A 27,315-nucleotide genomic window follows, 5' to 3' on the forward strand; every position below is an offset into this window, starting at 1 on the left:
CCGGTGTGGGGGCCACAAGGTAAAAAGAGAGCCGGTGTGTTAGAAATGCCGGGGCTGATTTTTGGTTCCAGTCCGCCACTCAGCTTGGGTGTTGACTTTGGTTACCTGCATGTCAATGCTTGTTGGTCACTGTGTCTCTGGCAGGAATGGTCCAACGAGTACGAGGGGTTAATGTGTTTCCCAAGTTTCAACATTTAATTTTTTCCCTTAACAGCCCTTCTTTTTTTTAAAAGTCAGAATACATGTGTGTTTTGGTTTCTGTTATTCATACTTCTGGTGGTCAGTCAGTCACCCATTAATTTGTCCATTGCATAAAATCTGGATTTGGTGATTTAGTGGAGTGCAGCATGAATCATGAATACGCCTTTATTCAGTTCCTGTGGGATGGAGCAGGCAGGCATTCTGTCTGGAACAACTGTCAGTCTGTATCCTGTCGCATGCGATAGCACGTGTGGGTTGGATGGGACTCCTACCATAATCAGCTGGAAGGAAGTGTGTGGACACACCCCCATTCCCTCCATCCCCTCCTCCTCCTCTCCTCCGTACCAACCCCACTCATACCCCCTCTATCCTAGGGGCTCCAGTTCTTGGCGGGAGAGCATGGTCACTGCCTCCCAAATAGCTCCAGTGGAGGTTGGATTTCGAGACCCGATGACGCTGCTCCACTCGTGTTAGTTGTGCTCAGAAAGAATGTACTGTTGTGTAGTGTGTTCCAAAAGCAAAGTGCTTAAAAACATGGTACTGGTTAGTCTGCACTGTGTGCACATGTTGGGCAGAAGTGGAGATGGGAGTGTGTCATACAAACTACACTGCATGAGTTTAACTTTACTCCCAAGGCCATAGGTTAGGATGGAGTGAGGGTGCCACTCCTGTTCTCCCCCTGTGCCACCCCCCCCCCCCTGTTTTGCCAACCACATTGGCACCTCCTGGCATCTACATCACAATATCAGTTGAGTTGAACAAAGGATAAAAAAAAAAAATCACACAAAGGAGGAGGAGAAGGGGGGGAGGAGGAGGAGGAGGAGGAGGAGGAGGAGGAAGGGGAGGAGGAGGAGGAAGGGGAGGAGGAGGAGGAGGAGGAGGAGGAGGAGGAAGGGGAGGAGGAGGAGGTGGAGAAGGGGGGGAGGAGGAGGAGGAGGAGGGGGAGGAGGAAGGGGAGGAGGAGGAGAAGAGGAGAGGAAAGGAGGAAGGGGAGGAGAAGGAAGAAGAGGAGGAGGAGGAGGAAGGGGAGGAGGAGGAGGAGGAGGGGTGGAGGAGGAGTAGGAGGAGGGGAGGAGGAGGAGGGGAGGAGGAGGAGGAAGGGGAGGTGGAGGAGGAGGGGAAAACCGGGTGGGTGATGCAAAAAAGGAGGGAGGGAAAAATAGAGGGAAACATTTCAGTGAGATTCCAGGCATTTAGCCACCACCCTCCCCACCCACCCAAGAATAGGGTGTGTGGTGTGTGGGGTTGTGGTTGTGACATCGGCAGTCCCCTCCCACCCCCACCCTTCTCCTATCCTGCTAGTATAGATGCTTCGTGGTCCGGTGGTCATCTCCACTCCACAGTGTTTCAACGGAGCGCTGCACAAGTCCTAAGTTGAGCTGCTACCTTATTGAAGTTGTCCAGCATCCCTGTCCAGAGATCTCCATGGCAGGCACCATGCTCCTCAGAGTCTCTCTCCTGCTCCTCGCTGGATCCATTCTCCTCAGCTGCATCCCTGCACAGAGGATTAGAGGCAAGTGCACAGATTGGCTGTTCTGTAAAGTCCGGTGTATTGTGTTTCTGGATAGTGTGGTCTTGTGTTACGTGTTTTATGTATAGTTTTGAGCATGCATGTTATGTTTTTGCCAATGCATTTGTGACGGAAAGTGGTTTTGTGTTGTTGCTTATCATTGTGCATTGTGCACTATGCAATGTTTTGCTGACTTTGAATATGTTCTCCAAATGCCATTGACATTGTATAGAAAAAAATTGCTTTGCCAAAACCAAATTGCTATGTGAACATAAAGTAGGGGTTTCATGGTCCAGTTGGTCCAGTTTGTAAAGTCCCATGAAATTATCCCAAAAGTATTGACCAAAATGTTTGGGACAATGCATAATGTATAGAGTTGTGCAGACTTGACTGCAGCGAAACCACAGTGTGAATGGTATCCTCATTAGAATAACAATATAATATATGCCATTTAGCAGATGCTTTTATCCAAGCGACTTACTGACCATTAATGCAATGCATTTAGATTCAGGTGCAAAACCACTGTAACTGTGATTGTGCAAGATAATAATTAGTTTGACTCAAAAACTGAATGAAAAGCAGAAGTTTGGTTGTCACCGGTACATACATTATGTTTCCTTGAATTTTGTTCTGATGTTTTTTGGTCTTCCTGTAGAATTGTAATGTCGGTTTGGAGCTTGAATTGCCTCTTGTTAGAGATAATGTTCAAACTGTTCGAGCTACAGGACTTTCAGCTGTCTACTGATTGGCCCATTAAACATACAGTAGTTATGTAATATGATGAATTCACTCTCCTAGAAATGAAAAGGGAAATGTCAGGCTAAAAACAATGGATGATCGATACACTGTATTAGCTCACATGCAAACACTCGCCAATATCAACATTTTCTTTGAGCAGCAGTGTGTATATGAATGGTAAACCAACTAAAATTCTGAGAAGTGAGGACATTTTGCCTGTCCTCACTTGTAAAAATAATATTTTAGGTTTAGGGGTTAGGTTTATGGCTAGAATTAGGGTTAGGGTTAGAATTAGGGTTAGGGTTAGTGGTTAGGTTTAGGGTTAGGTTTAGGGTTAGGTTTAGGGTTAGGGTTTAAGGTTAGGGTAAGGGTTAGGTTTAGTGGTTAGGGAAAATAGGATTTTGAATGGGAATGAATTATAGTAGGACATAGCTGTGTGTGTGTGTGTGTGTGTGTGTGTGTATCTCTGCCTGTTGATTGTCTTGGGGTGTTTCTTGGACAGGATCCCATGATTTAAAAAAAGTTAATCTATGTGAGCGCCAATCTGTGTGTTGACAAGAAATCTTATCCTAATAATAATTGTGCTGCCGTCCAGTGGACTTCCCAGAGGATGTAGCCTTGTGATTGCGGTGTCTAACGCAGCAGGGAGGGGTTTGGTTCGGCTTGGGATTGGGCCAACATCTCCCCTCCGCACACTCCAGAATCTCAGGCAGAGAAGCTTCTTGTTAAACAATACATGTTGCACAACATTCACGTGTCCACTTTGCTTTCCGTGCGGCGGTGTCTGCTTTCTGCACATTGTTAAGGTGCGACATGTATATTCCTGAGTACATACACGTGCCTGCTTTGCTTTCCGTGCGGCGGTGGTGGTGGTGGGGGTACATTGTAAATGGGCTACATGTGTGTACCTGAGTGTCTGAGCTCGGTGTATGTTGAAGCTGTGGTTGTGCAGGCAGCTGGAGACGGGGTTGGCCCGCAGCTCTTCATGCATGGTCAAACTTCATTAGAGGAGATGAAAGAGAGACGCCTCAGGGTCTCACACACCAAAAGACTCATCAGTTGTGCAACAGTGCTCGGTGCAAATATCCCCTACCTTCACGCTGTTTAACTACCGTCTCTCTGGTGAGGATGTGGGGGGGCTGTTGTGCCCCACTACTGTAGCTGCAGAAGGAGGGATGGGAAGCTCTACGTATGAAAGGGTGAAGTTGGACTCATGTCAGATGGACACACAGTCAGAGAGAATACAGTAGGAGAGCAGGTCTGTGTTTGTCAACACGCGGCAATGCATGTGCTTTATACAGTATGTGCTGCCAGTGAAAGCCCATTCAGTTATGGAGTACATCCACAGCTGCAGAACGTTGAGATCACGTCCATCTACTAAATGTGACTGGACAATATATACATATGAACCTAGAGAAGCTGTCAGGGACAATTTATGTTCCCTATAGCCATGAGATAAAATGCTCCTGGAGAGTCGACTTATAAAAGCGGTGTCTGGAGATTTAGGGGACTTTTGTTACAGTTGTGTGTGTCATTTTGAGAAGGTACAGGTATGCTCAATCTGGAAGAAATGGAAGGACCATGTTCCAGAACAGAATATACTGCAGGGGTTTCACAGTTTGGTTTGATTAAAGTTTGTTAGTTCCTCATTCAATATACAACAAACAAACACAACGAAATGGGATATCGCTGGAAGAGAAGTTGCTTATGACTAACATATTTAGAAGTCTGCCAAAGGATTAAATGCTAGCTAGACTTTTTCCCTAAGCGCAATACCCTGAAGGCTGGCTGTTGTTCACTTTAAGGGTCATGGAACCAAACCAACTTTTTTCACTTGTGATCAGCCTCACACTGGATTCTGCTCTTGGGTCAATCAGCTGCAGATGGAAAGTCTTCAACTGTGAAACACCACGTCCGTGCCAAGAAACCAGCATGCGTGATTACACGTCTTAAGTGTCAAACTTCCATGCTTTCCCACCATTTGAGAAGGCAACAGGATGTCAATGCCAATCTGTAGAACAAACAGCCCGAAGATAGCTTAAGAGACTGAAGACGGACATACTTATGATCGCACACAATCTGTCTCCTGGAAGACTCAGAGTTGGCAAATCAAACATGCCTGCTGCTTACGCTTAAAAACATATTATTTCTAGACGACTTCTTAATATCATTAAAAGTTGGAAGAAGATACAGTTGTCACTTTAAAGAACTCCCGGCTTTCGGCGTCTCACCTTTTGACACCAACCGTGATCTGCCCAACGATGCCTCTCTACCAGACGAACTCAATACATTTTATGCACGCTTATTGCCCACTTTGACAACAACAACATTGTGCCGGGTGTGAAGGCATCACCGACCCAGAGGATAGGGTGATCTCGCTGTCACGTTCGCTTACAGACGGGACGGACCAAGGCGCAGCGTGATATGCATACATGTTTATTAAAATGAATAAACACAACAACAAAACAACAAACTAAACGAAACGTGAAGTCCAAGGTACAACATACCTCACACGGAACAAGATCCCACAACCCACTAGTGCCAATAGGCTGCCTAAGTATGGTCCCCAATCAGAGACAACGAGCTACAGCTGCCTCTGATTGGGAACCACACCGGTCAACATAGATCTACACGATCTAGATCTACACCACACAGAAAATACACACCCTGACTCAACAAATACGAGTCCCCAGAGTCAGGGTGTGACACTCGCTCTCTGAGGCCGACATAAGAAAGGTCTTTAAATCAGATCAATACCTGCAAGGCCACGGGGCCCGACGGTATTCCAGGGTGCTTTCTCAGAGCATGCACAGCTGGCAGGCATATTCACAATAATTTTCAACCTCTCCTTATCCCAGTCTTTAATAAAATCAAATCAAATTGTATTGGTCAAATACACATATTTAGCAGACGTTATTGTGGGTGTAGCGAAATGCTTGTGTTCCTAGCTCCAACAGTGCAGTAGTATATAATAATTCACAACAATACACACAAATCTAAAAGTAAAAGAATGGAATGAAGAAATATATTAATATTAGGACAAGCAATGTCGGAGTGGTATTGACTAAAATACAGTAGAATATAGTATATACATATTAAATGAGTAAAGCAGTGTGTAAACATTATTAAAGTGACTAGTGTTCCATGTCTATGTACTGTACATAGGGCAGCAGCCTCTAAGGTGCAGGGTTGAGTAACCGGCTAGTGACGGCTATTTAACAGTCTGATGGCCTTGAGATAGAAGCTGTTTTTCAGTCTCTCGGTCCCAGCTTTGATGCACCTGTACTGACCTTGCCTTCTGGATGATAGCGGGGTAATAAACAGGCCGTGGCACGGGTGGTTGATGTCCTTGATGATCTTTTTGGCCTTCCTGTGAGGGCAGGCAGTGTGACCCCGGTGATGCGTTGGGCAGACCGCACCACCCTCTGGAGAGCCCTGCGGTTGCGGGCGGTGCAGTTGCCGTACCAGGCGGTGATAAAGCCCGACAGGATGCTCTCAATTGTGCATCTGTAAAAGTTTGTGAGGGTCTTAGGGACCAAGCACCACATGTTTTAAGATGACCACCATCATTCCTGTCCCCAAGTTCGCTAAGGCTTCATGCCACAATGACTACCGCCCTGTAGCACTCACTTCTGTAATCATGAAGTGCTTTGAGAGGCTGGTTATGGCACACATTAACTCCACCATCCCAGACACCCTAGACACACTCCGATTTGCATACCGTCCCAACAGATCAATAGATGACGCAATCTCAATTGCTCTCCACACTGCCCTCGCCCACCTAGATAAGAGGAATACCTATGTGAGAATGCTGTTCATTGACTACAGCTCAGCGTTCAACACCATTGTCCCCTCCAAGCTCGTCACCAAGCTTAGGACTCTGGGTCTGAACACCTCCCTCTGCAACTGGATCCTGGACTTCCTGACGGGCCATCCCCAGATGGTGAGGGTAGGCAACATCACCTCTGCCATGCTGACCCTCAACACGAGTGCCCCACAGGGGTGTGTGCTTCACTGCCTGGTATGGCAACAGCACCGCCCTCGATCGCATGGCGCTACAGAGGGTGGTGCAGACAGGCCAGTACATCATTGGGGCCAAGCTCCCTGCCATCCTGGACATCTATATCAGGCGGTGTGGAAGGAAGGCCCGGAAAATCGTTAAAGACTCCAACCACCCAAGCCATAGACTATCCTCTCTGCTTCAGCACGGCAAGCGGTACCGGTGCATTAAGTCTGACACCAACAGGATCTTGAACAGCTTCTATCTCCAAGCAATAAGACTGAAAATAGCTAACAAAATAGCTACTTGGACTATCTGAGTTAACCTTGTATCTTTATTTACCTTTTATTTTTGCACTGTCTCTATGCACACTCACACACTCAGTCCAGCATCTGCTCACTCACGCATAATATGCACATACATTTATACTGACTCTACACACAAGCACACTCACTCACATACAAGCTGCTGCTACTCTGTTTATCATATATCCTGATACCTAGCCACCTTACCCCTCCCTGTACATATCTACCTCCATCACTCCAGTATCCCTGCACACTGTAAATATGGTACTGGAACTGACCCTGTATATAGTATGCTTACTTACTTATTGTGTTCTTCATATTTTTCTTGTGTGTTTTGTCTAGTATTACATTGTTATTGATTATTGCATTGTTGGGTTTTGAGTTTGCAAGAAAGGCATTCCACTGTACTTGTGCATGTGACATTAAAAACGTAAAACTTGAAACATTAGTCAAGAGCAGGATAACTTTATTGACAACAGTAAACAACATAGCTAACAAGCTTTCCAGCATGAGGGGGCTATTTTTTATGCAGGTTGGCATTTATTGGCATGACTCATGTAATGGAGGCAGCTCTGCAGAGTGGTCACTACACTCACACCCTTTTTGGTTCCATAGGAGAACCCTTTTGAGTTCCATGTCAAATCAAATCAAATCAAATCAAATCAAATTGTATTGGTCACATGCGGCGAATACAACAGGTGCAGACATTACAGTGAAATGCTTACTTACAGCCCTTAACCAACAGTGCATTTATTTTAAACAAAAAAAGTAAGAATAAAACAACAACAAAAAAAGTGTTGAGAAAAAAAGAGCAGAAGTAAAATAAAGTGACAGTAGGGAGGCTATATATACAGGGGGGTACCGTTGCAGAGTCAATGTGCGGGGGCACCGGCTAGTTGAGGTAGTTGAGGTAATATGTACATGTGGGTAGAGTTAAAGTGACTATGCATAAATACTTAACAGAGTAGCAGCAGCGTAAAAAGGATGGGGTGGGGGGGCAGTGCAAATAGTCCGGGTAGCCATGATTAGCTGTTCAGGAGTCTTATGGCTTGGGGGTAGAAGCTGTTGAGAAGTCTTTTGGACCTAGACTTGGCACTCCGGTACCGCTTGCCGTGCGGTAGCAGAGAGAACAGTCTATGACTAGGGTGGCTGGAGTCTTTGACAATTTTGAGGGCCTTCCTCTGACACCGCCTGGTATAGAGGTCCTGGATGGCAGGAAGCTTTGCCCCAGTGATGTACTGGGCCGTACGCACTACCCTCTGTAGTGCCTTGCGGTCAGAGGCCAAGCAGTTGCCATACCAGGCGGTGATGCAACCAGTCAGGATGCTCTCGATGGTGCAGCTGTAGAATTTTTTGAGGATCTGAGGACCCATGCCAAATCTTTTTAGTCTCCTGAGGGGGAATAGGCTTTGTCGTGCCCTCTTCACGACTGTCTTGGTGTGTTTGGACCATGATAGTTCGTTGGTGATGTGGACACCAAGGAACTTGAAGCTCTCAACCTGTTCCACTACAGCCCCGTCGATGAGAATGGGGGCGTGCTCAGTCCTCTTTTTTTTCCTGTAGTCCACAATCATCTCCTTTGTCTTGGTCACGTTGAGGGAGAGGTTGTTATCCTGGCACCACACGGCCAGATCTCTGACCTCCTCCCTATAGGCTGTCTCATCGTTGTCGGTGATCAGGCCTACCACTGTTGTGTCGTCGTCGGCATGTAGAACCCTTTTTGGTTCCAGATATAACCCTTTTGGGTTCCATGTAGAACCCTCTGTAGAAAGGGTTCTACATAGAACCCAAAAGGGTTCTACCTGGAACCAAAAAGGGTTATTCAAAGGGTTCTCCTATGGGGACAGCCGAAGAACCCTAGATAGCACCCTTTTTCCTAAGAGTGTAGGCATACCTTTACTTAGAAAAAAAGGTGCTATCTACAACCTAAAAGGGTTCTTCGGCTGTTATCATAGGAGAACCCTTGAAGGACCCTTTTTGGTTCCATGTAGAACCCGTTTGGTTCCAGGTAGAACCCTTTGGAGTTCCATGTAGAACCCTTTCCACAGATGGTTCTACATGGAACCCAAAAGAGTTCTACATAGAACCAAAAAGGGCTCTCCTATTTGGACAGCCGAAGAATCCTTTTGGAACCCTTTTTTCTAAGAGTGTGGCAGAAATCTCTCAGTTCTACCTCCAGGGCAAGATTCATGACAATAAACGTCAACCTGCATTTTTGATGAGTAGGCCTTTCCATAAGCTTCAGTATACATTTATTGGTATTATGTAACATAATAATGTCTTCCACATTCTCCCCCTGTAGCTAGAATCACTCTTCATCTGTATATTGTTGTCTCCACAAGGGGTGAAGTTGTCATCTGGTCTATAATCAGAGGATAACACATTACAGTCCTTGTAAGTCTAGGGTCTCTTTAATAGATCCTCATGGATTTAGAGCTATAAAGCCAGAGACTGAAAACATCCTTCTTGTTAAATTAAAGGGAGTCAGCAATAACATGACAGGAGTCTTGAGTCTTGAGGTAAGCAGAGGTTATGTCACGTTGCCGGGGGAGATGCGTTTATTAATGACAGTTAGAATGGAAGGCGCCACTAGAAATAGGATGTTCGACAGCAGAAACCTGACAAGCAAAACATCCTTTTCCCTCCAATTATATTCCAAACAATTCAAGATTACTCTTTGGGGTTAAGCAGAGATGCGAAATGGACACAAGTATCCAAGTAAACAGTTAATTCACTCACACTGTGGAATAAGTTGCACAATGTTGTGCTGATTCAGCAAACCCAGTGGTCTTTTAAATTCATCCAAACCAATAGTTCCTGGCAACTTCCACAAAACCACCACACAAATATGGTTGTTTGTTTGTTTTTCACTTTCTCGTGATTGAAGAGTTTCGCGGGTCATCGATAATGAAGGCGCCGATATGATATCCAAGGTTCATTCCAAGTTTGCTCTGTGAATGGGAGTGATTAGGTTATCGTTAAAGCCTAATTAACACTCTGCGTGATTAGGATTAGCTGGAGTGCCAGAACGCTCGCCTTGCCTCTTGCCTGCATGGGCATTAAAAAGGGCGGGCTGCTGACTGATGTGTGTGACGACACAAAACGGCCACAACATCCATTTTAAGCCTGCTTTTCATTAGCATTTAACAGCCTCTATAACCCAGCAGCTGAATCAGTCAAGTTCCTGTATGGTGGGATATGGGAATCTGGTGGACAAGGGAAAACCTTCTCCAAAGCTAAAGAGGTTTATTACCAGGTTTAAATGAGCTCCAGTACTGATGTTTAGCCTCTGTTCTTGAATAATGACTTTTCTGAACTGTTTGGAGCTCAACCTTCAAGAGTTCCATCCTCCATTGCATTTCACCTTCTAATTTTACCTCTCCAAGCCTGACGATATCAGTGGGTTTAAAGTACTTTGAGTTTATCCTAATAGTCCAATGTTAAGACTGATGGAAGAATCAAGTATTCCATCTCCTGTATGCATTCAGGGTTATATTGGCTGCAGTTGAAGGGTACTGCAGTCTGTTTCCTGAAAACCACAAACACAGTCCTATTTGATTAATCCCTTGGGTACCTGGGCAGAGGCAGCAGTTTATCTTGCAATTACCCCTAAGTCCAGAAGTTTCTTAAATGCAGCACTTGCAATCTGCTCATGTTCATGTGAGGTGCTGAAGGTTAGCTGTGATGGAATACACTAGCATCTTTACGTGTAATGAACCACAGTTCAACTAATCACAACTACAATGCAATTCAACTGTATTATTCTACTTCTTGGTCTTTAACAGTGAGAAGACAGAACATGAAGGTCCGCATCAACGCCACCGGCGACACCATCGTGATGAAGTTTGTCCGTCCCAACCCTGACACCAAGCTGGAAGGCTACATCCTGGGTTATGGCAGCAGCATGTTCTCTAAACAGTTCATCCAGCTGCCTGAGAATGGAGAGCCCTACGAGACTGAGATAGGTAAGACTGGTCTATGGTAAGACCACGCACACACACACACACACACACACACACACACACACACACACACACACACACACACACACACACACACACTAACCTATTGACTTTCAGGGATTCATCATTTATCAGATAGTCATAACATAAGTGTATATTGTGACTCCAACATACATCACTAAATAACCCGGGGGGAGAAACCGTTCCTCTGAGAAACTTAGCAACCTGTCTTTGTAGAGCACAGAGATTCCCCAAACAGGGTGAAAAGGGCAGGAGTTACACTGAGCACTCCACAGTGTTTACTTTCCTCTTTCAAACCCTTTCCTGCAGCTCAGTGGGTTCCATTCATCACAAACCACAGCCTCTCATGAGATACTTTCAACATTCCAACATCCCAACCCACTACAGCACCATAGCAGGGCAGCACTGGGTCAGTGGAAGATTACCTTACAGCTTGTGTAGATCATCCATTGAGCGTGAAACCACATGCTTATGTTAGAATTTGAACGATACACTGTTGCTTATTTTCCTTGATACTCCCACTCTCTACATTCACTTGTGTTAAAGTAAACATTGGAGTGCTTTAATAATTAAATCAAACAAATATAAGTCCTTTATTGCTGTTTTGTGTTGATCTGTTTGGATTTAGGACAGGGACTAAATGAGAGCAGGTCAGGAACACGTTTCCTCTTGTCGTATGAAAAGGCCTCAATGGCTATTGTGTAAATCCCAGGCTTTGAAGTGTTAGAGTAGAAAGGAACCAGGGACTAAAGAGAATTGAAAAACTCCCTTGGCTGGCTCCCCAATCAGTGAAAGGAGTGCTGTTTGTTCAATGCAGAACAGCTTTTTAGCAACTTCTCTTTGAGCCCTTTCACCTGTGTGAGAGACAACAGAAGTGATCAAACATCATTTATCACTGGTACAAGCTGTGACCTTCCACGTACAAAACCAACGACAACAAAGAGCTGAGTTAGAATGGTCTCAGGTGCCCCTCCAGAACACCTGATTGAAGTACCTCATCATGAGAGAGCCCACGGGGATCCAACGAGAGAGCAGAGGGTAGACAAAACCTTCTCAGCAATGATGACACATAGTAGTCCAATAGGACATGATTGTGTTACTGTGACTCTCTCGGATTCTCTTCTGTGCTGACTCTTAACTTAAATTGATTTAAAGTGTTTCCCCACACCCAACAGTTTTCTTTATTTTAAGCAATCAAATGACTATCATTTGTCCAATGCCCCACCCGTAACATTGTGCCAGCTTCGATCCATGCCAACCTACTCCTACTCCTGGCCTGCCAGCTCAAATGCTCTGACTTTATGTTAATCCATTGAACACCAGGACCTAATCAGGCCCTTATTCAGGCCCTTAGTGCTCCACCCTTCACATCCTGTCTATTTTGTTATGTACAGTTATTCATTAATGAGCTCTCCGTTCTCATGCAACAGAAACACAACATTTCTGGATCACTGTTTTTATAGCACGTTGAATCCAAGTGGCCAGATGTGTCTTAACTGTGTTCCAGATCCATAACCATATTTTCACCCCTCCTAGCTGGCCTCAGACATTGTTTGCATTTAGACAAGTATAATAACAATACACGACTCTTAGATTGTGGGCGGCTAATATAAACCCCTTTATATTCTATGTATTAAAGTCTCTACAGGTTGGACAACGTTCCATTGTTCAGAGGAGTTCAAGCAACTCAACTGCATTTCAATTTACCATCCGAACGACTGTTTGTTTTCATCTGTTGTGCTTGAAGTCAAGCTCTTTCATCTGTGTATCTGTTCTGCATCTGTTTACGGCTGGTTTGAATAGTTTCAGCCCATCTCCCCAACACCAGAGACCTGGCTGGGTAGTGACTCACCAGGCGTCAGGAGGACTCTTTCTACCCACACTGTTCTTTCACGGTCCAGGAAAATCTTTTCCCCATTCTGGTATATTCGTTTTTCCATGACAGAGAAATCAATGTGACAACATTTTCTTATTTAACCCTTTCAGACGCAGAGCCCAAGTATCTTGTTGCTGTCCAGCCAATCCCGAGTAATGATGTGAAGAAACAATGCACAGGTACCTGTGGCAGTCTGTCTACACATCTAAAAGGTTAATCAGGTCATCAAACGTGTTGTAAATATAGTGTATGACCATTGACCTTTGTCCTCACAGGAAAGGTCAACCTGGAGAAGCCACTCCACCTGGTGATTGGCTCCATCACCCCAACCTCTGTGCTGCTGTCCTGGGGAACCTTCCTGAAGACGCCCTATGATGTAGGCAACATCATGAACGACTGTCTGGAAGACGGGTGAGTTATACTCTACCGCACCGCCAGCGAAACATCTGGTTCCAGTTCCATGTTGCCTTTTCAGGCCAAAGTTTTCCACAGAAACAGCCTCACTCAGCGCAAAATGGATGACAGGTGAATACAGTTACACACTGTTTAGGCATTCAGACGATCTGGTTTTCACAAAAGAAAAGGATCAAGTTGAAATCAGGTGCACACACTGAGATCTGAATACAAGGCTGTTATTGCCAGCTATGTATAAAGATGATATACTGTATGAAGGCTTGACTAGATTTAAACTCATACCATGCATTCAATGTACTGTACTGTCGAACCTTGGAGGATTTATGAAGCATAACAGTTCTATAGAGAAACGTTGAGGAAGTGTGTCATTTATTTTTTATGGAAAATGGAGCATGGGAATGGGCCGAGGTCTGTTCCAGCACAGGTGTGTGCAGGAGTTGACTGAGGATACACGGACTGTACTGCTGGGACACACTTTTCCATCACTCTATTTATGCTCGGCCTTAAATGCATTCTAGAATTCCCCCCTCGCCGAAAGTTGGAGGAGTCGTTGGAAATCTCAACCTAAGTTACAGCTGAGAGTGCCTCCTTCCATCTGGTGGCGTATTAAAAGCTAATGTCAGTTCCTTCTGTTTACTGCTTGGCTACTGCCGGCAGCGCTACCTAGAAAGACAATCACTGAGGGAATGAAAGGGGATCGGTTGACACTGACGAGATGACCGGAGATACCGGAGCCAGAATTAACAATAGCTAATGGAGGACGGTGGAGCTGGAATAGCCACCCATACTGTATGATGTGGTGCACGCCTGCTGTGCTTTGTTGTGAAATGAAGACAGCATTTTCCAAAGGTTAGAGTTTACCATAAAGATGCACAGCTACTTTACAAGAATCAGCATGTTGTTTACTGTGCCTTTTTTGTCCTTCCCATGCAGACACTACACCGTCCGCTACAGGGAGAGGAACAGGAAGTGGATCTACCAGACCTGCCCCACCAGCGACACCGTGATTGACAACCTGAAGCCCAACACCCCATACGAGTTTGGGGTCCGCTCCAACAAAGACGAAAGCAGCGGAGTCTGGAGCAAGCCTGTCATTCACAAAACCAACATGGGTGTAGGGTTGGGTAGGTTACTTTCTACATGTAATCGGTTACAGTTACTAGCTACCTGTCCAAAGTTGTAATCATTAACATAACATTTGGGTTCCCCAAACTCAGTAACATAATCTGATTACTTTCAGTTACTTTTAGATTACTTTCCCCTTAAGAGGCATTAGAAGAAGACAAAAAGGATCCATAAAACACATTTGTTGTGTCATCATGGTGGTCTCTGACTTGTGGTCAGACTCGCTCAGGTGGAACAAATGTAAACTTACCGCCTTCTTTTCAATGCTGAATTAAATGTCATTGAGAAAACAGAAAGGTGTCATAATGTATAAATTTTTTGAGCAAACATCCTTTCCAAATTTAAAAGTAATCCAAGAAGTAGTCATCTAGTTTTTAAAAAGTATCTGTAATCTGATGACAATATTTTAGCTGGTAATGTGTAGCTCCTGTGTAGCTCAGTTGGTAGAGCATGGTGCTTGCAACGCCAGGGTTGTGGGTTCGATTCCCACGGGGGGCCAGTATGAAAAATGTATCCACTCACTAACTGTAAGTCGCTCTGGATAAGAGTGTCTGCTAAATGACAAAAATGTAATGGATTACACTTTAAGTTTTTTGGTAATCCGATTACATGTAATCAGTTACTCCCCAACCCTGCATGGGCAGTATGTACATCACACTTAGGAAAATGAAAATCAGCGATTTCAGGGAGTACATCGTTTTATTTTTTAAGAAGTCTGTAAGAAATCTTTGTGGCACAAGAAAACAGAGTAAAACATCCATACCATGTGAGCCATTTGTGCTTTATTGTTCCTACTTGCCAGACTTTCAAAAGACGACCTGCCGACACACTCTTCTCAGAATAGCAGTTGTTAACATCTTCTTCTTCATGTTTTGCAGACAAAATCATCCAGAAGCCCTACAAGCACCGGACCCTTATTGCGAAGCCAATGGTATGTGCTGTGTTTTGTTGGCCATACAGCATAAGAACCTATGATCTACGGGACTCTCAGTCTCTGAATTAAATAGCTTCCACAGGCATACATATTCTCACACTACAACTTTACCCTACAACTACATTTATTTCTTCAAGAAAATCATTTTCTATTTCCTGCTGTCTCTGTGGAGGGAGAATATACAAGGTGGTGAGAGAGGGTGAAAAGCAGAGTGTAGCTGAGTTGTGTAAGGCCAGAGTAGAGTAGACAAACTTCTGTCTGCTTCCCCTGTCTGACCCCAGCACCCGGCCTGAGAGACTCTTTAATGTGGGTTAAAGAAGGTGACCCTCACACCCCAGCGGTGACAACACAAAACAGGCAGAACATCGCAAATCAACACATGACACGCTCGCTCTGACACAGTCTTTCTGCCCACTCACAATCAATCAATCAATCAATCAATCAATCAATCAATCAAATGTATTTATAAAGCGCTTTTTACATCAGCTATTTTGATTTTGTAGCTCATTTGCGCGTTTGTGACTGTTATATGGCCCTTGACCATGTGTGTTGTGTGTGTTGTGTGTGTCTGTCAGTTAGGCTAAGTCAGGTACCAGTAAGTGAAGTGTAGACAGCAGACCATAAATGTTTTCTGGTGAAATGGCTCCACTAGTCAGAAGTCAGGTTGAGGGGCACGTTAGGTACGCTAGAAGCCTCAAGGGATACTCTCAGTGATGTAGCACTCAAGGGGAGACAGCCCAAAGCACAATGCTATCCTCACCATAAAACTAAAACATGGCTTTAGCACCGGAAGCGTATTAGCGTTGACATATGAACTGTGGCTGTGGATCTGGTGTCAATAAAAACTTCCACCAACTGTAGATCATTTTTGTTTCTCAGAAACCACCCATGTCCCGCGCACTTTTCCCACCTCGTCCAGGTAAGCCATTTATATATATATATTGCATTGAATATATGATATGATATATATATTACATGGTAATGAAACAATGAGGGATGCTACATGCCCATATACATGTCCATGCAACACCGTTGCATAAGCTTTATTCCAATGTACAGTAATGTAAAGTAGGTCATTATGTTGTTCCAGGTGTGTACGTCCAGACAGCTAAATACTACTTACCCTTGTTACACCTGTTTTCTGAGGGTATAACTGCATATTATACTGTTTTTTTTATATGGTGTAACACCTATGTAATGTAAAGTGCTGGTTTACAGCATCAATACTTTAGACATATGGAATATGTTGCAGCTACTTGAAACCATGCCTATCTCCTCTGTAATCCATTCTTGATTCCTTTCTCCCCCAGCTATTCACAACAGGACTCAGCCTAGAATCCCTCCTCTGACCAAAAACCAAGGTTTTCCAGGAGCTCCCAAGACATCTTTTGGTGATTACTCTCTCTCTCCACTCTCATTCTAAAGCACTTTACATTTCATTTATTTTTATTTTTTATTAACCTTTATTTAACTAGGCAAATCAGTTAAGAACAAATTCTTATTTACAATGACGGCCTACCAAAAGGCCTCCTGCGGGGACGGGGCTGGGATAAAATAAAAATATAGGACAAAACACACATCACGACAAGAGAGACACTACATAAAGAGAGACCTAAGACAACAACATAGCATGGCAGCAACACATGACAACATGAGCACAGTTAGAAAGATATGGCATATAGAAGCAAACCGGATGGACATCATGAAAATGATCGGAGAGGTTGAGAGTAGAAGAAGTTCAGGAGCAAAAACAAATAAAATATAATTATTGTAAAGTTGACTGTGTCCATAAGGTGTAGATAGTAAGTATAGGCTGGAAGTAGAGGCCTGGGCATTGTTGTTCACTAATTTACCCCAAGTAGGGAAAGGATGGCGGGGTTGAAAAGTAATAAAGGGGAGTATATATATAAAAACATGGGGGATTGGAAGTGATGCAGACAATTACAATGATGGAAGTTACAATCTGCAATATTAAGTTGATCTACCCCCAATAAAATAAATAAATAAAAGAATTTAAAAAAAACACATGACAACACAGCATGGTAGCAACACAACATCATACTCTGCTGTTTTTTTGTATTACTCATGGTTGCACAGGTATTGTGGCCAAAAACACTACTCTTTTCACTGTCTTTAAAGACCTTCTGTGGTCAAACACATTTCCTGCCCCAATGCCTTCTCTACCTTTGCACTTCGTTCCTATTCACACTTTATGAAACGTGATATTATTTTCTACAGCACCACCAGAGAGCCACCTGGAAGCTAGACCTGACCCCCGCTCCAATGAGCCTCAATGGCCACAGTTCCCACTGGGTAAACAGAGACAGACATTTTGAATCATATCAAGCTTTATTCGCAGTCAGTCATCGCTTGGCTATGTCCACTACGCTGCTGCGAGGGGAGGGGTGGGTTGGGGTGGGGGGTGAGAACCGCAGCTGTTCGTTGTGATTGGCTGCATGCTGGCATGCCTTGAGTCCACTGAGAGTTAGAAAGTCCCTGGATCGCGGAGATGGTGGTGGCACAGGATGGTGCCGCCACAGAGTTGGAAGTATGTGCGTAAGTTTCTGCCAGAGCAAATGCGAAGGGCACGCATGACGGTGATCTTGTTTCGCATTTCTCACATCCTCTGAGCTTAGATCTCAGGCGCTGTGAGAGCATTGACTGCTTGTTTCGCTCACTTTCCCTCCATACTGTATCAGTCCAACTCAGCACTTTACCTTTACCTCATTCGCTTCCACTCTTTTTTTCTGTCATCCATTGATCTATTCATCCATCCATTTTCTATTTTTCTGCTGTTTGTTCTTCCCATGTCTATAACCACAACCTCTGACTCTCTCTCTCTCTCTCTCTCTCCAGCAGTGTCCATCAAAATCCCTCATTTCATATGTTTGTGTCCACGAACCATGACATCTTTCTTGACATCAGTCATATCAGTCATCTCTCTCCATTTTTCATTCCTCATTCGTTTACAGAGTTATTGCACTTAAAGCCAGTGGCAATGCTGGGTTTAAACAGTCTGCATGACAACACTGCATGCAAAAGACGTCTTTGAATTTCCCATTAGGGAAAGGCAGCACAAAGTCGCTCACTACCCCTTCTGTCCCTCTAAATACTCCTTCCAATGATGTTTTCAAGACCTTCTGTGTGTATTTCTATGAGGTACAACTACATTATGGGACAAGGTTAAATCAATCTGAATCCACTATTAGAAAAAGATAAATAACTACAATCTTATACAGTCAATGAAAGGTATTCGGAGACATTCATCTCACAGCCAAAGAGATGGATTTGAATGCCTGTCTATGAACTGTTGATATTGACCGCAACAATTGGGCATCAAAATGTTCCATAAGGTACGTCCTTATGTGACTCCATAGTTTCCAGTCCCCATAATCAAAGTATACCTCTCTCTTCTCTCTCACCCAGACGGAGGAAACAGTATTAGAAATGCTTCCTCTCATCTCGTGGACCTCCCTCCTGCCTCCCCCCAACTCCTGCCCACCAAAACCCCCAGTACCTCCTCTGCCACCCCTGTCCCTAACAACCCCTCTCCACATGGTGAAAAGCAACAGGGAAAGACCCAACCCAGGGGACCTACTAGCGCCACAGAGAAGCCACATAACCCTTCCTCTGGTAATTTCCACCTTTCAACTCTCTTTAACCTTCCCCTTCTTTTGCAGAGTCTGTGATGTCATGTTAAGGGCATCAGAGTATACTCTGGTACCCCTCAAATATAAGTTATTTAAAATGCCTAACTCTTTTCGGAGCAAACGCCTAGATGTTTACTGAAACCGAAAGACTTACTGGTATCTAAAGCTATTAGGGAGATTTGAACTTTTTATGAAGTGAGGCAGGAATCCTTTGTTTTCCTTTACCTCAATGGGTAGTCTTTGAGAGTACTGCCGAGTAACAGATAGGCAAGGAAGCGCCATCTTGAATTTCTCTACAAACCACTGTAACCCAACCCTCCAGAAACAGATAAAACCATTTTTTCCCCACACAGCTTTCAGTGAATCACAGGAAGGAGCATCACTGCTGACACACGCCCTGGGCAGTGAGAAAGCCAATAATAATAACTTGGGTAACGATGACCTCATTGTACAAATGCCGTCACTGTGTTTTGCCTCAGCTGGTCTACGTACACTCCACTGTCTGTCTGCTGTCCATTGTGTCACCATCCTCTCAGACCACAGCTTCAGTGTTGTTGTCCAGCTTTAATGCACACTCATTGGTCCACAGCTTCAGTGTTGTTGTACAGCTTTAATGCAGACTCATTTGACCACAGCTTCAGTGTTGTTGTACAGCTTTAATGCACACTCATTGGTCCACAGCTTCAGTGTTGTTGTCCAGCTTTAATGCAGACTCATTGATCCACAGGTCAGGAGTTGGACTGAATGCCCTTTATTGCACCATCCACCACATTATCAACCACATTATCTGCATTATCCATATCTGCATGGCATACACAATCTGACTGTCATGGTTACGCTGCACTGCTGAGCCCCAGCAGCATCTATGACTGTATTCCTCAAGATTGTGGAAGCTTTACGACAAAAAAAATGCTTGAAAAATCCAATAGTTAATATTGTTTACGTCACTAAATTAATTAGAAGTACACAGAGAAAACATGCAACGCTTGTAAAAACAAGGCTAACATGAGTTAAGAGCTCATGTTAGAGAACTACACAGTAGATGCATTCAATCAAACTACACTATTGAATGCTGCAGATCCTTTGAGAGATCATTGATTGAATCATCATCACTAACCCCACTATTCCTCTCCTAAGGGCCGTGGCTCCCAGCACACCTGAATGGCACAACAGAATGGTCTTTAACAGACATTGAGACTACTCATTGTAACAGGTTCTACAATTGTTTTTGTGGTTTTCTAGGTCAAGGCAGCCAGAGAAATTTGAAACCCCATGGCCCGGCCATCACACTGATAGCCAGGACCATGAAGTCTCCTGCTGCCAGAAACCCTCTCTTTCCCTTCACTGATGGCTCAAGACAAGATATCCCATCCGCCTCCTCCTCCTCCTTCACCTCCTCCTCCTCCTCCACCTCCTCCTCTTCCTCATCCCTTCTTCGTAGTGCCAATAACTCATCACAGACCTTCGGTACACCAGGGGGTAATGGAATCTCTCTCTTCCCCCTTCTCCTTCCTTCCTCCTCTTCCTCCTATTATGTAATCTCCTTGTGGTTTTCTGGAAATCCCCTCTACCCCCACAAACCCTGTGTAACAAGTGTGCAGTACTTACTCCAAACCAACCACAAATGTTGTCATATCTGGGCAGAGATTGAGATTAGGCAAAGATTGCAGAGTTGGTTTGGCTTCAAGTGCCTAATTTCACCCTGCACAACATCTGGAGAGCGTGATTGGTCATGCTTCGACGTAGCTTGTCACCTCCTCGGTCAAGATTTGTCACGGCTGTCCAATCTATCCATTTCTCGATTCTCGCACCATCTGAAGAAGTCACTTACACTGCTACTTTTAGAAAGATCCGTCAGCATGTCGTAGATTCTGGTTGCAGCACGGGTCAGCCATGTTAAGATAGAGCTTTACACTGTCTTTGGGGAAACACGTGTTGTTCACTTGAGGCTGAAGCGCTTACAGGACTCTCCACTGGTCCATCACATACTGTATAACACATTCCTTTTCCACGCAAAGTCACATCTGTTTTTGTCCTGTTTTTTTTTTCCTATTTATTTTCCTCCTCACAAGGCCTGTTGGGAGATTCATCTCTAATCAGTTTTTTCCTGAATAATTAAGTCTTAACTAACAATACTAGCCAATTCAGTGTTGTTGTCCAGTTTCAATGCAGACTCATTGGTCCACAGCTTCAGTTTTGTTGTCCAGCTTTAATGCAGACTCATTGGTCCACAGGTCATGATCAGGAGTTGGACTGAATGCCCTTTATTGCACCATCCACCACATTATCAACCACATTATCTGCATTATCCATATCTGCATGGCATACACAATCTGACTGTCATGGTTACGCTGCACTGCTGAGCCCCAGCAGCATCTATGACTGTATTCCTCAAGATTGTGGAAGCTTTACGACGAAGAAAATGCTTGAAAAATCCTATAGTAAATATTGTTTACGTCACTAAATTCATTACAAGTACACACAGAAAATATGCAATGCTTGTAACAACAAGGCTAACATGAGTTAAGAGCTCATGTTAGAGAACTACACAGTAGATGCATTCAATCAAACTACACTATTGAATGCTGCAGATCCTTTGAGAGATCATTGATTGAATCATCATCACTAACCCCACTATTCCTCTCCTAAGGGCCGTGGCTCACAGCACACCTGAATGGCACAATAGAGTTGTCTTTAACAGACATTGAGACTACACATTGTAATAGGTTCTATAATTATTTTTGTGGTTTTCTAGGTCAAGACAGCCAGAGAAATTTGAAACCCCATGGCCCGGCCATCACACTGATAGCCAGGACCATGAAGTCTCCTGCTGCCAGAAACCCTCTCTTTCCCTTCACTGATGGCTCAAGACAAGATATCCCATCCTCCTCTTCCTCCTCCTCCACCTCCTCCTCTTCCTCATCCCTTCTTCGTAGGGCCAATAACTCATCACAGACCTCCGGGACACCAGGGGGTAAAGGAATCTCTCTCTCTCCCCTTTTCCTCCTCTTCCTCCTTCCTTCCTCCTCTTCCTCCTAATATGTAATCTCCTTGTGGTTTTCTGAAAATCCCCTCTACCCCCACAAACCCTGTGTAACCAGTGTGCAGTACTTACTCCAAACCCACCACACATGTTGTCATATCTAGGCAGAGATCGAGATTAGGCAAAGATTGCAGAGTTGGTTTGGCTTCAAGTGCCTAATTTCACCCTGCACAACATCTGGAGAGCGTGATTGGTCATGCTTCGACGTAGCTTGTCACCTCCGCGGTCAAGATTTGTCACGGCTGTCCAATCTATCCATTTCTCGATTCTCGCACCATCTGAAGAAGTCACTTACACTGCTACTTTTAGAAAGATCCGTCACATGTCGTAGATTCTGGTTGCAGCACGGGTCAGCCATGTTAAGATAGAGCTTTACACTGTCTTTGGGGAAACACGTGTTGTTCACTTGAGGCTGAAGCGCTTACTGGACTCTCCACTGGTCCATCACATACTGTATAACACGTTCCTTTTCCACGCAAAGTCACATCTGTTTTTGTCCTGTTTTTTTTTCCTGTTTATTTTCCTCCTCACAAGGCCTGTTGGGAGATTCATCTCTAATCAGTTTTTTCCTGAATAATTAAGTCTTAACTAACAATACTAGCCAATTCAGTGTTGTTGTCCAGTTTCAATGCAGACTCATTGGTCCACAGCTTCAGTTTTGTTGTCCAGCTTTAATGCAGACTCATTGGTCCACAGGTCATGATCAGGAGTTGGACTGAATGCCCTTTATTGCACCATCCACCACATTATCAACCACATTATCTGCATTATCCATATCTGCATGGCATACACAATCTGACTGTCATGGTTACGCTGCACTGCTGAGCCCCAGCAGCATCTATGACTGTATTCCTCAAGATTGTGGAAGCTTTACGACGAAGAAAATGCTTGAAAAATCCTATAGTAAATATTGTTTACGTCACTAAATTCATTACAAGTACACACAGAAAATATGCAATGCTTGTAACAACAAGGCTAACATGAGTTAAGAGCTCATGTTAGAGAACTACACAGTAGATGCATTCAATCAAACTACACTATTGAATGCTGCAGATCCTTTGAGAGATCATTGATTGAATCATCATCACTAACCCCACTATTCCTCTCCTAAGGGCCGTGGCTCACAGCACACCTGAATGGCACAATAGAGTTGTCTTTAACAGACATTGAGACTACACATTGTAATAGGTTCTATAATTATTTTTGTGGTTTTCTAGGTCAAGACAGCCAGAGAAATTTGAAACCCCATGGCCCGGCCATCACACTGATAGCCAGGACCATGAAGTCTCCTGCTGCCAGAAACCCTCTCTTTCCCTTCACTGATGGCTCAAGACAAGATACCCCATCCTCCTCCACCTCCTCCTCCTCCTCCTCCTCCTCCTCTTCCTCATCCCTTCTTCGTAGGGCCAATAACTCATCACAGACCTCCGGGACACCAGGGGGTAAAGGAATCTCTCTCTCTCCCCTTCTCCTTCCTTCCTCCTTCCTTCCTCCTCTTCCTCCTAATATGTAATCTCCTTGTGGTTTTCTGAAAATCCCCTCTACCCCCACAAACCCTGTGTAACCAGTGTGCAGTACTTACTCCAAACCCACCACACATGTTGTCATATCTAGGCAGAGATCGAGATTAGGCAAAGATTGCAGAGTTGGTTTGGCTTCAAGTGCCTAATTTCACCCTGCACAACATGTCGAGAGCGTGATTGGTCATGCTTCGACGTAGCTTGTCACCTCCGCAGTCAAGATTTGTCACGGCTGTCCAATCTATCCATTTCTCGATTCTCGCACCATCTGAAGAAGTCACTTACACTGCTACTTTTAGAAAGATCCGTCAGCATGTCGTAGATTCTGGTTGCAGCACGGGTCAGCCATGTTAAGATAGAGCTTTACACTGTCTTTGGGGAAACACGTGTTGTTCACTTGAGGCTGAAGCGCTTACAGGACTCTCCACTGGTCCATCACATATGACACCCTCCTTTTCCTATTTATTTTCCTCCTCACAAGATCTGTTGGGAGATTCATCTCTAACCTGTTTTTTTCCTGAATAATTAAGTCTGAGCTAACAATGCTAGCTGCTTTTTCCATAACAGTCCTTCTTCTTCTCCACAGCCAATGGTAAGCATCACAAAGGACCCGGCCTTCCCAAACCAGTCGTTTGGAACAGACTGAGAATGGGTAAAAAGAGCTGATATTTCTCCTCTGCGTCTCTCATCCATTAACCCATACAGTTTGTTGGTGTTGTGGCAGCATCATCAACCCATGTCGGTGTCCTTCACCCATTCTTTTTGTTTGTCAATAATGTTTCTGTCTCTCCAACCATCCATCCATCTGTCCATCAGCCCGTCAGTCTGTCTGTCCATGTGTTGTGTTGCCATCTGTCCAAGGGTCTTGGTGTTCTTGCCGTTAACGCAAGCTTCTGCAGATTTAATGCTGTTGCAGGCTTCAAAAGCTTTTGACAAGGAGTAATCAAAGGGGTATTAAGCAATCACTGCTCTTTTTGGGAAGTAAGACTGTGTTAGTACCCATTTGGTCTGTGTAATATGGTGGTGGGGAAACTCGGTTCATGTTTTCCAAGCGGAAACTGAAGCAGTTTCAGAGGCCTTCAAAGATCAGGCTCTTCAGATGCCGAGCTACTTAACCAATGCTGTTTTTCTGTCACAAACTGGCAAACTGGAATATACGTAATGCCGTTCATAAAGCTGAACAAAGTCAAATCAATGTAGAGCTGCAGAAACCTATCTTTTTAGGAGTTCCAACGTTTTTTCCACCACATTTGGTTGGGGTTCACCCTGTGCATGATTGTATGCATGTCAGTCCTGTACTGTCCTCATTGAGCATGAGCTGTGGTTGGTGTGGTCTATTATCATACTTCATTGTATGGTTGTGGTCTGTCTCATGTTATGGTCAACTGGCTGTGGTCTGTCTCATGTTATGGTCAACTGGTTGTGTCTTTATTGATAATGCAAAACAGTGGAATATTCTTTGAAAGATCTTCATTGATATGTTCAGACACTCCACATTTCCCCCGAATATACAATAGGTTTGGGAATAGGAATTAATCTTAGTACTTTTCCTGCAGCAAACACAAACAACTCGCTGTTGGAGGACATAAACCCTGGTGTTTCGGGCCGTTCAGGCTTCTTTTCCATTGAGGACCAGTTCTATGGTAAAATGGCATGATTCCAGTCTATCTGCACCCAGCGCAAAGCTAGCCCCGCCCACGCTGACTCACGCTAGCTCCCATCGCCATCATTTCTGCCCAGTCTGCATGAGTCGGCCATGTTGGATGTAAAAAACATATTTATTTTTTTAAGAGTCTTGTTTTGATCAAAACACTGGTCGGCCATCACTAAGAATTCAACCAAAGGCTTCAGTTTAGCCAAGCATTTGGAAAATACTTTCCTTTTTTTGGAAAGTTTGCATCTGCAGGTCGTTAGTTTATTTTTAAGAACCTTATTTTGGCGTGTTCCTCACCAAGCTTTGCACTTTCTCTCACCACATGTTAAGAAATAAAGTGTTCTATAATAGCCTTGCCACCATGTAATGAACTTGATGTTTTGTTTGGAGGGCGGCTCAAATGTTATGTTAATATATTTTCCTGGGTAGGTTCCACATGCTTCTGGCTTGATTGCAAGTATTGACTTTAGAAGAACAATAAGCTTCACAGGCTAGTGCGTCACTGTGGAGGTGCCAGTGTTTAGAGCACTCATCATGCAATCAGGAGAGCACGGCTCTCATCAGCTTTTTCATCAGCTACGGGAATTCAATATTTGCTTTTGGTTACGGATTTGTGCTTGTATGAACTAGATTTAGTGGACCAATATGTTTGCATGAGTAGACAGATCACAGTGCAAAGGCAGAATAAGTCAGCAGTCGATAATGATTGTGTGTGGTGGCTTGTCTCTTTCCATGCTTTACTGCATGTACTGTACCCTGTTGAACATTTGTAATCTTGATCTGTGCTGGTTCCATGTGGCTAGAAAAATGCAATGTTTTAAGATTATGTAGAACACTGTCATTGCAGATAAATATCTATGCTTACTCCGATTTCAGTAGACTTACAGTTTTATAAATGTATAACATATGCTATTGAGAGAAAGAAAAAAGTTAAGGAAAGCTTTTCTTTTTAAGTAGAACCATGTTTTCTAGAAACTGTAGAGTTTAATAAAGCAGTGCTAACTGCAAACTGGCAGTATTTCATACATGTGTAATTGATGGAAAGGAATGGACCCATATTGTTTTATATTACAAGCTAAAATGTTTCAGAACTACACCAGCTTTCATGTACTGGGGGTTTGCATTTATCATATTTTCTTATGGATTGGGAACAATTCCTTGATTGTCAAGAATTTGGCCTCAATGCAACAGCGCTAATTGGCAACATGTTAAGCATCTAGTTCTGGGTAACTTTCAGAACATGTGTAAAACCTCAAGGAATTACGTAGGATTGTTCATGTTTTAAGGTTCATTGGGCGTAGGATATGGGGTTTTCCCATCCATTTATTTATACAGTCCATATAGAGTTCCTCCCAGGCATAAATGCCAAAATAATTATGGTCATCAGTATGATGTACACGCTCAGAAAAAAGGTGCTATCTAGAACCTAAAAGGGTTATTCGGCTGTCCCCATAGGAGAACCCTTTTTGGTTCCAGGTAGAACTCTTTTGAGATCCATGTAGAACCCCTTTAACCTTTTTGGAACCCTTTTTTCTAAGAGTGTATGACAGATGGCAGATGTCAGATACGTGATGAAATCCTGCTGTAGGATTTCTCTAGATATTGCTGAATTGTGTCAACAATGGTGAAGGTATTTGGGTTATTCTACAAGTGGCGGCGAAAGAGTGTTACATAGTTTTTCATTTAAGATGACCTCTTCAAGGCAAATAACACCATCAGAGAGACAAAGAAATGGTTATCTCAGACATTCTAATGTTTAGTGATTATGTGATTGACTGTTGTTTCCTTTGATTTCTATTTTTCAGGATCTCGTCCATCCATTCCTGTCAACAAAAAGACCAACCTGGTTGGCAAACCTGGTGATATGGGTAAGGTCTAGTTGGTTTATATATCATCCACTGCTTGAAATGTTGGTGTACACACCAGTTTCAAAACTCCATTATACACCAGCTATTAGTGAAAGGGTATTTTGTCATCAGAAAGTTTGTCATTTGGCTGAGCTTATGTTTACAACCTCGAAAGGCACTTTTCCTCTAAGCAAATATAGAAATATTTTAGAAAGCCATGAAAAACAACGTGCTTTGACAAACTCTCTGTTCTCTACAGACAAGCTGAATGTTTTGAAGCAAACAGACAAGGCCTCCATTTTGAAGAAGTTTCCATCAGTGACGTCTAAACCTGCCAAGCAAGAACGCAGACACACAACAACGACCGCACCATCAGTCAATGGTATGACTGTTCACTGATCAGAGCTAAATTACGTCTTAAGAAGAAAACCTACTTTACTGGTGCCCCGTGTGAGGACAAGCCTTACATTTGTCTTGTGGAGCTCTAAAGCATCTCCTTGTTTTTTTCTCATCCT

General features: G+C 43.9%; 1 protein-coding gene across 2 annotated transcripts in view; it reads left to right on the forward strand.

The window, feature by feature from the left end:
• Positions 1–1,539: 1,539 nt before the first annotated feature.
• LOC311109733 (target of Nesh-SH3-like) overlaps positions 1,540–27,315 on the forward strand; it is a 31,134-nt gene continuing 5,358 nt past the window's right edge. Inside the window, exons 1-16 of one of the 2 annotated variants that reach the window (XM_084152704.1) lie at positions 1,540–1,714; positions 10,540–10,719; positions 12,724–12,792; positions 12,889–13,024; positions 13,961–14,151; positions 15,031–15,083; positions 15,966–16,005; positions 16,397–16,477; positions 17,325–17,399; positions 18,513–18,719; positions 19,090–19,167; positions 19,979–20,215; positions 23,886–23,951; positions 24,856–24,942; positions 26,759–26,821; positions 27,060–27,182. In XM_084152704.1, the coding sequence (XP_084008830.1) occupies positions 1,627–1,714; positions 10,540–10,719; positions 12,724–12,792; positions 12,889–13,024; positions 13,961–14,151; positions 15,031–15,083; positions 15,966–16,005; positions 16,397–16,477; positions 17,325–17,399; positions 18,513–18,719; positions 19,090–19,167; positions 19,979–20,215; positions 23,886–23,951; positions 24,856–24,942; positions 26,759–26,821; positions 27,060–27,182 (1,774 nt within the window). In that variant the 5' untranslated portion in view covers positions 1,540–1,626. The remainder of the gene's footprint in view (positions 1,715–10,539; positions 10,720–12,723; positions 12,793–12,888; positions 13,025–13,960; positions 14,152–15,030; positions 15,084–15,965; positions 16,006–16,396; positions 16,478–17,324; positions 17,400–18,512; positions 18,720–19,089; positions 19,168–19,978; positions 20,216–23,885; positions 23,952–24,855; positions 24,943–26,758; positions 26,822–27,059; positions 27,183–27,315) is intronic. The other variant, XM_084152705.1, reaches the window with a different exon arrangement.

The sequence above is a fragment of the Coregonus lavaretus genome (assembly GCF_964263955.1).
Source record: "Coregonus lavaretus genome assembly, chromosome: 35".
NCBI classification, from domain to species: Eukaryota; Metazoa; Chordata; class Actinopteri; order Salmoniformes; family Salmonidae; genus Coregonus; species Coregonus lavaretus.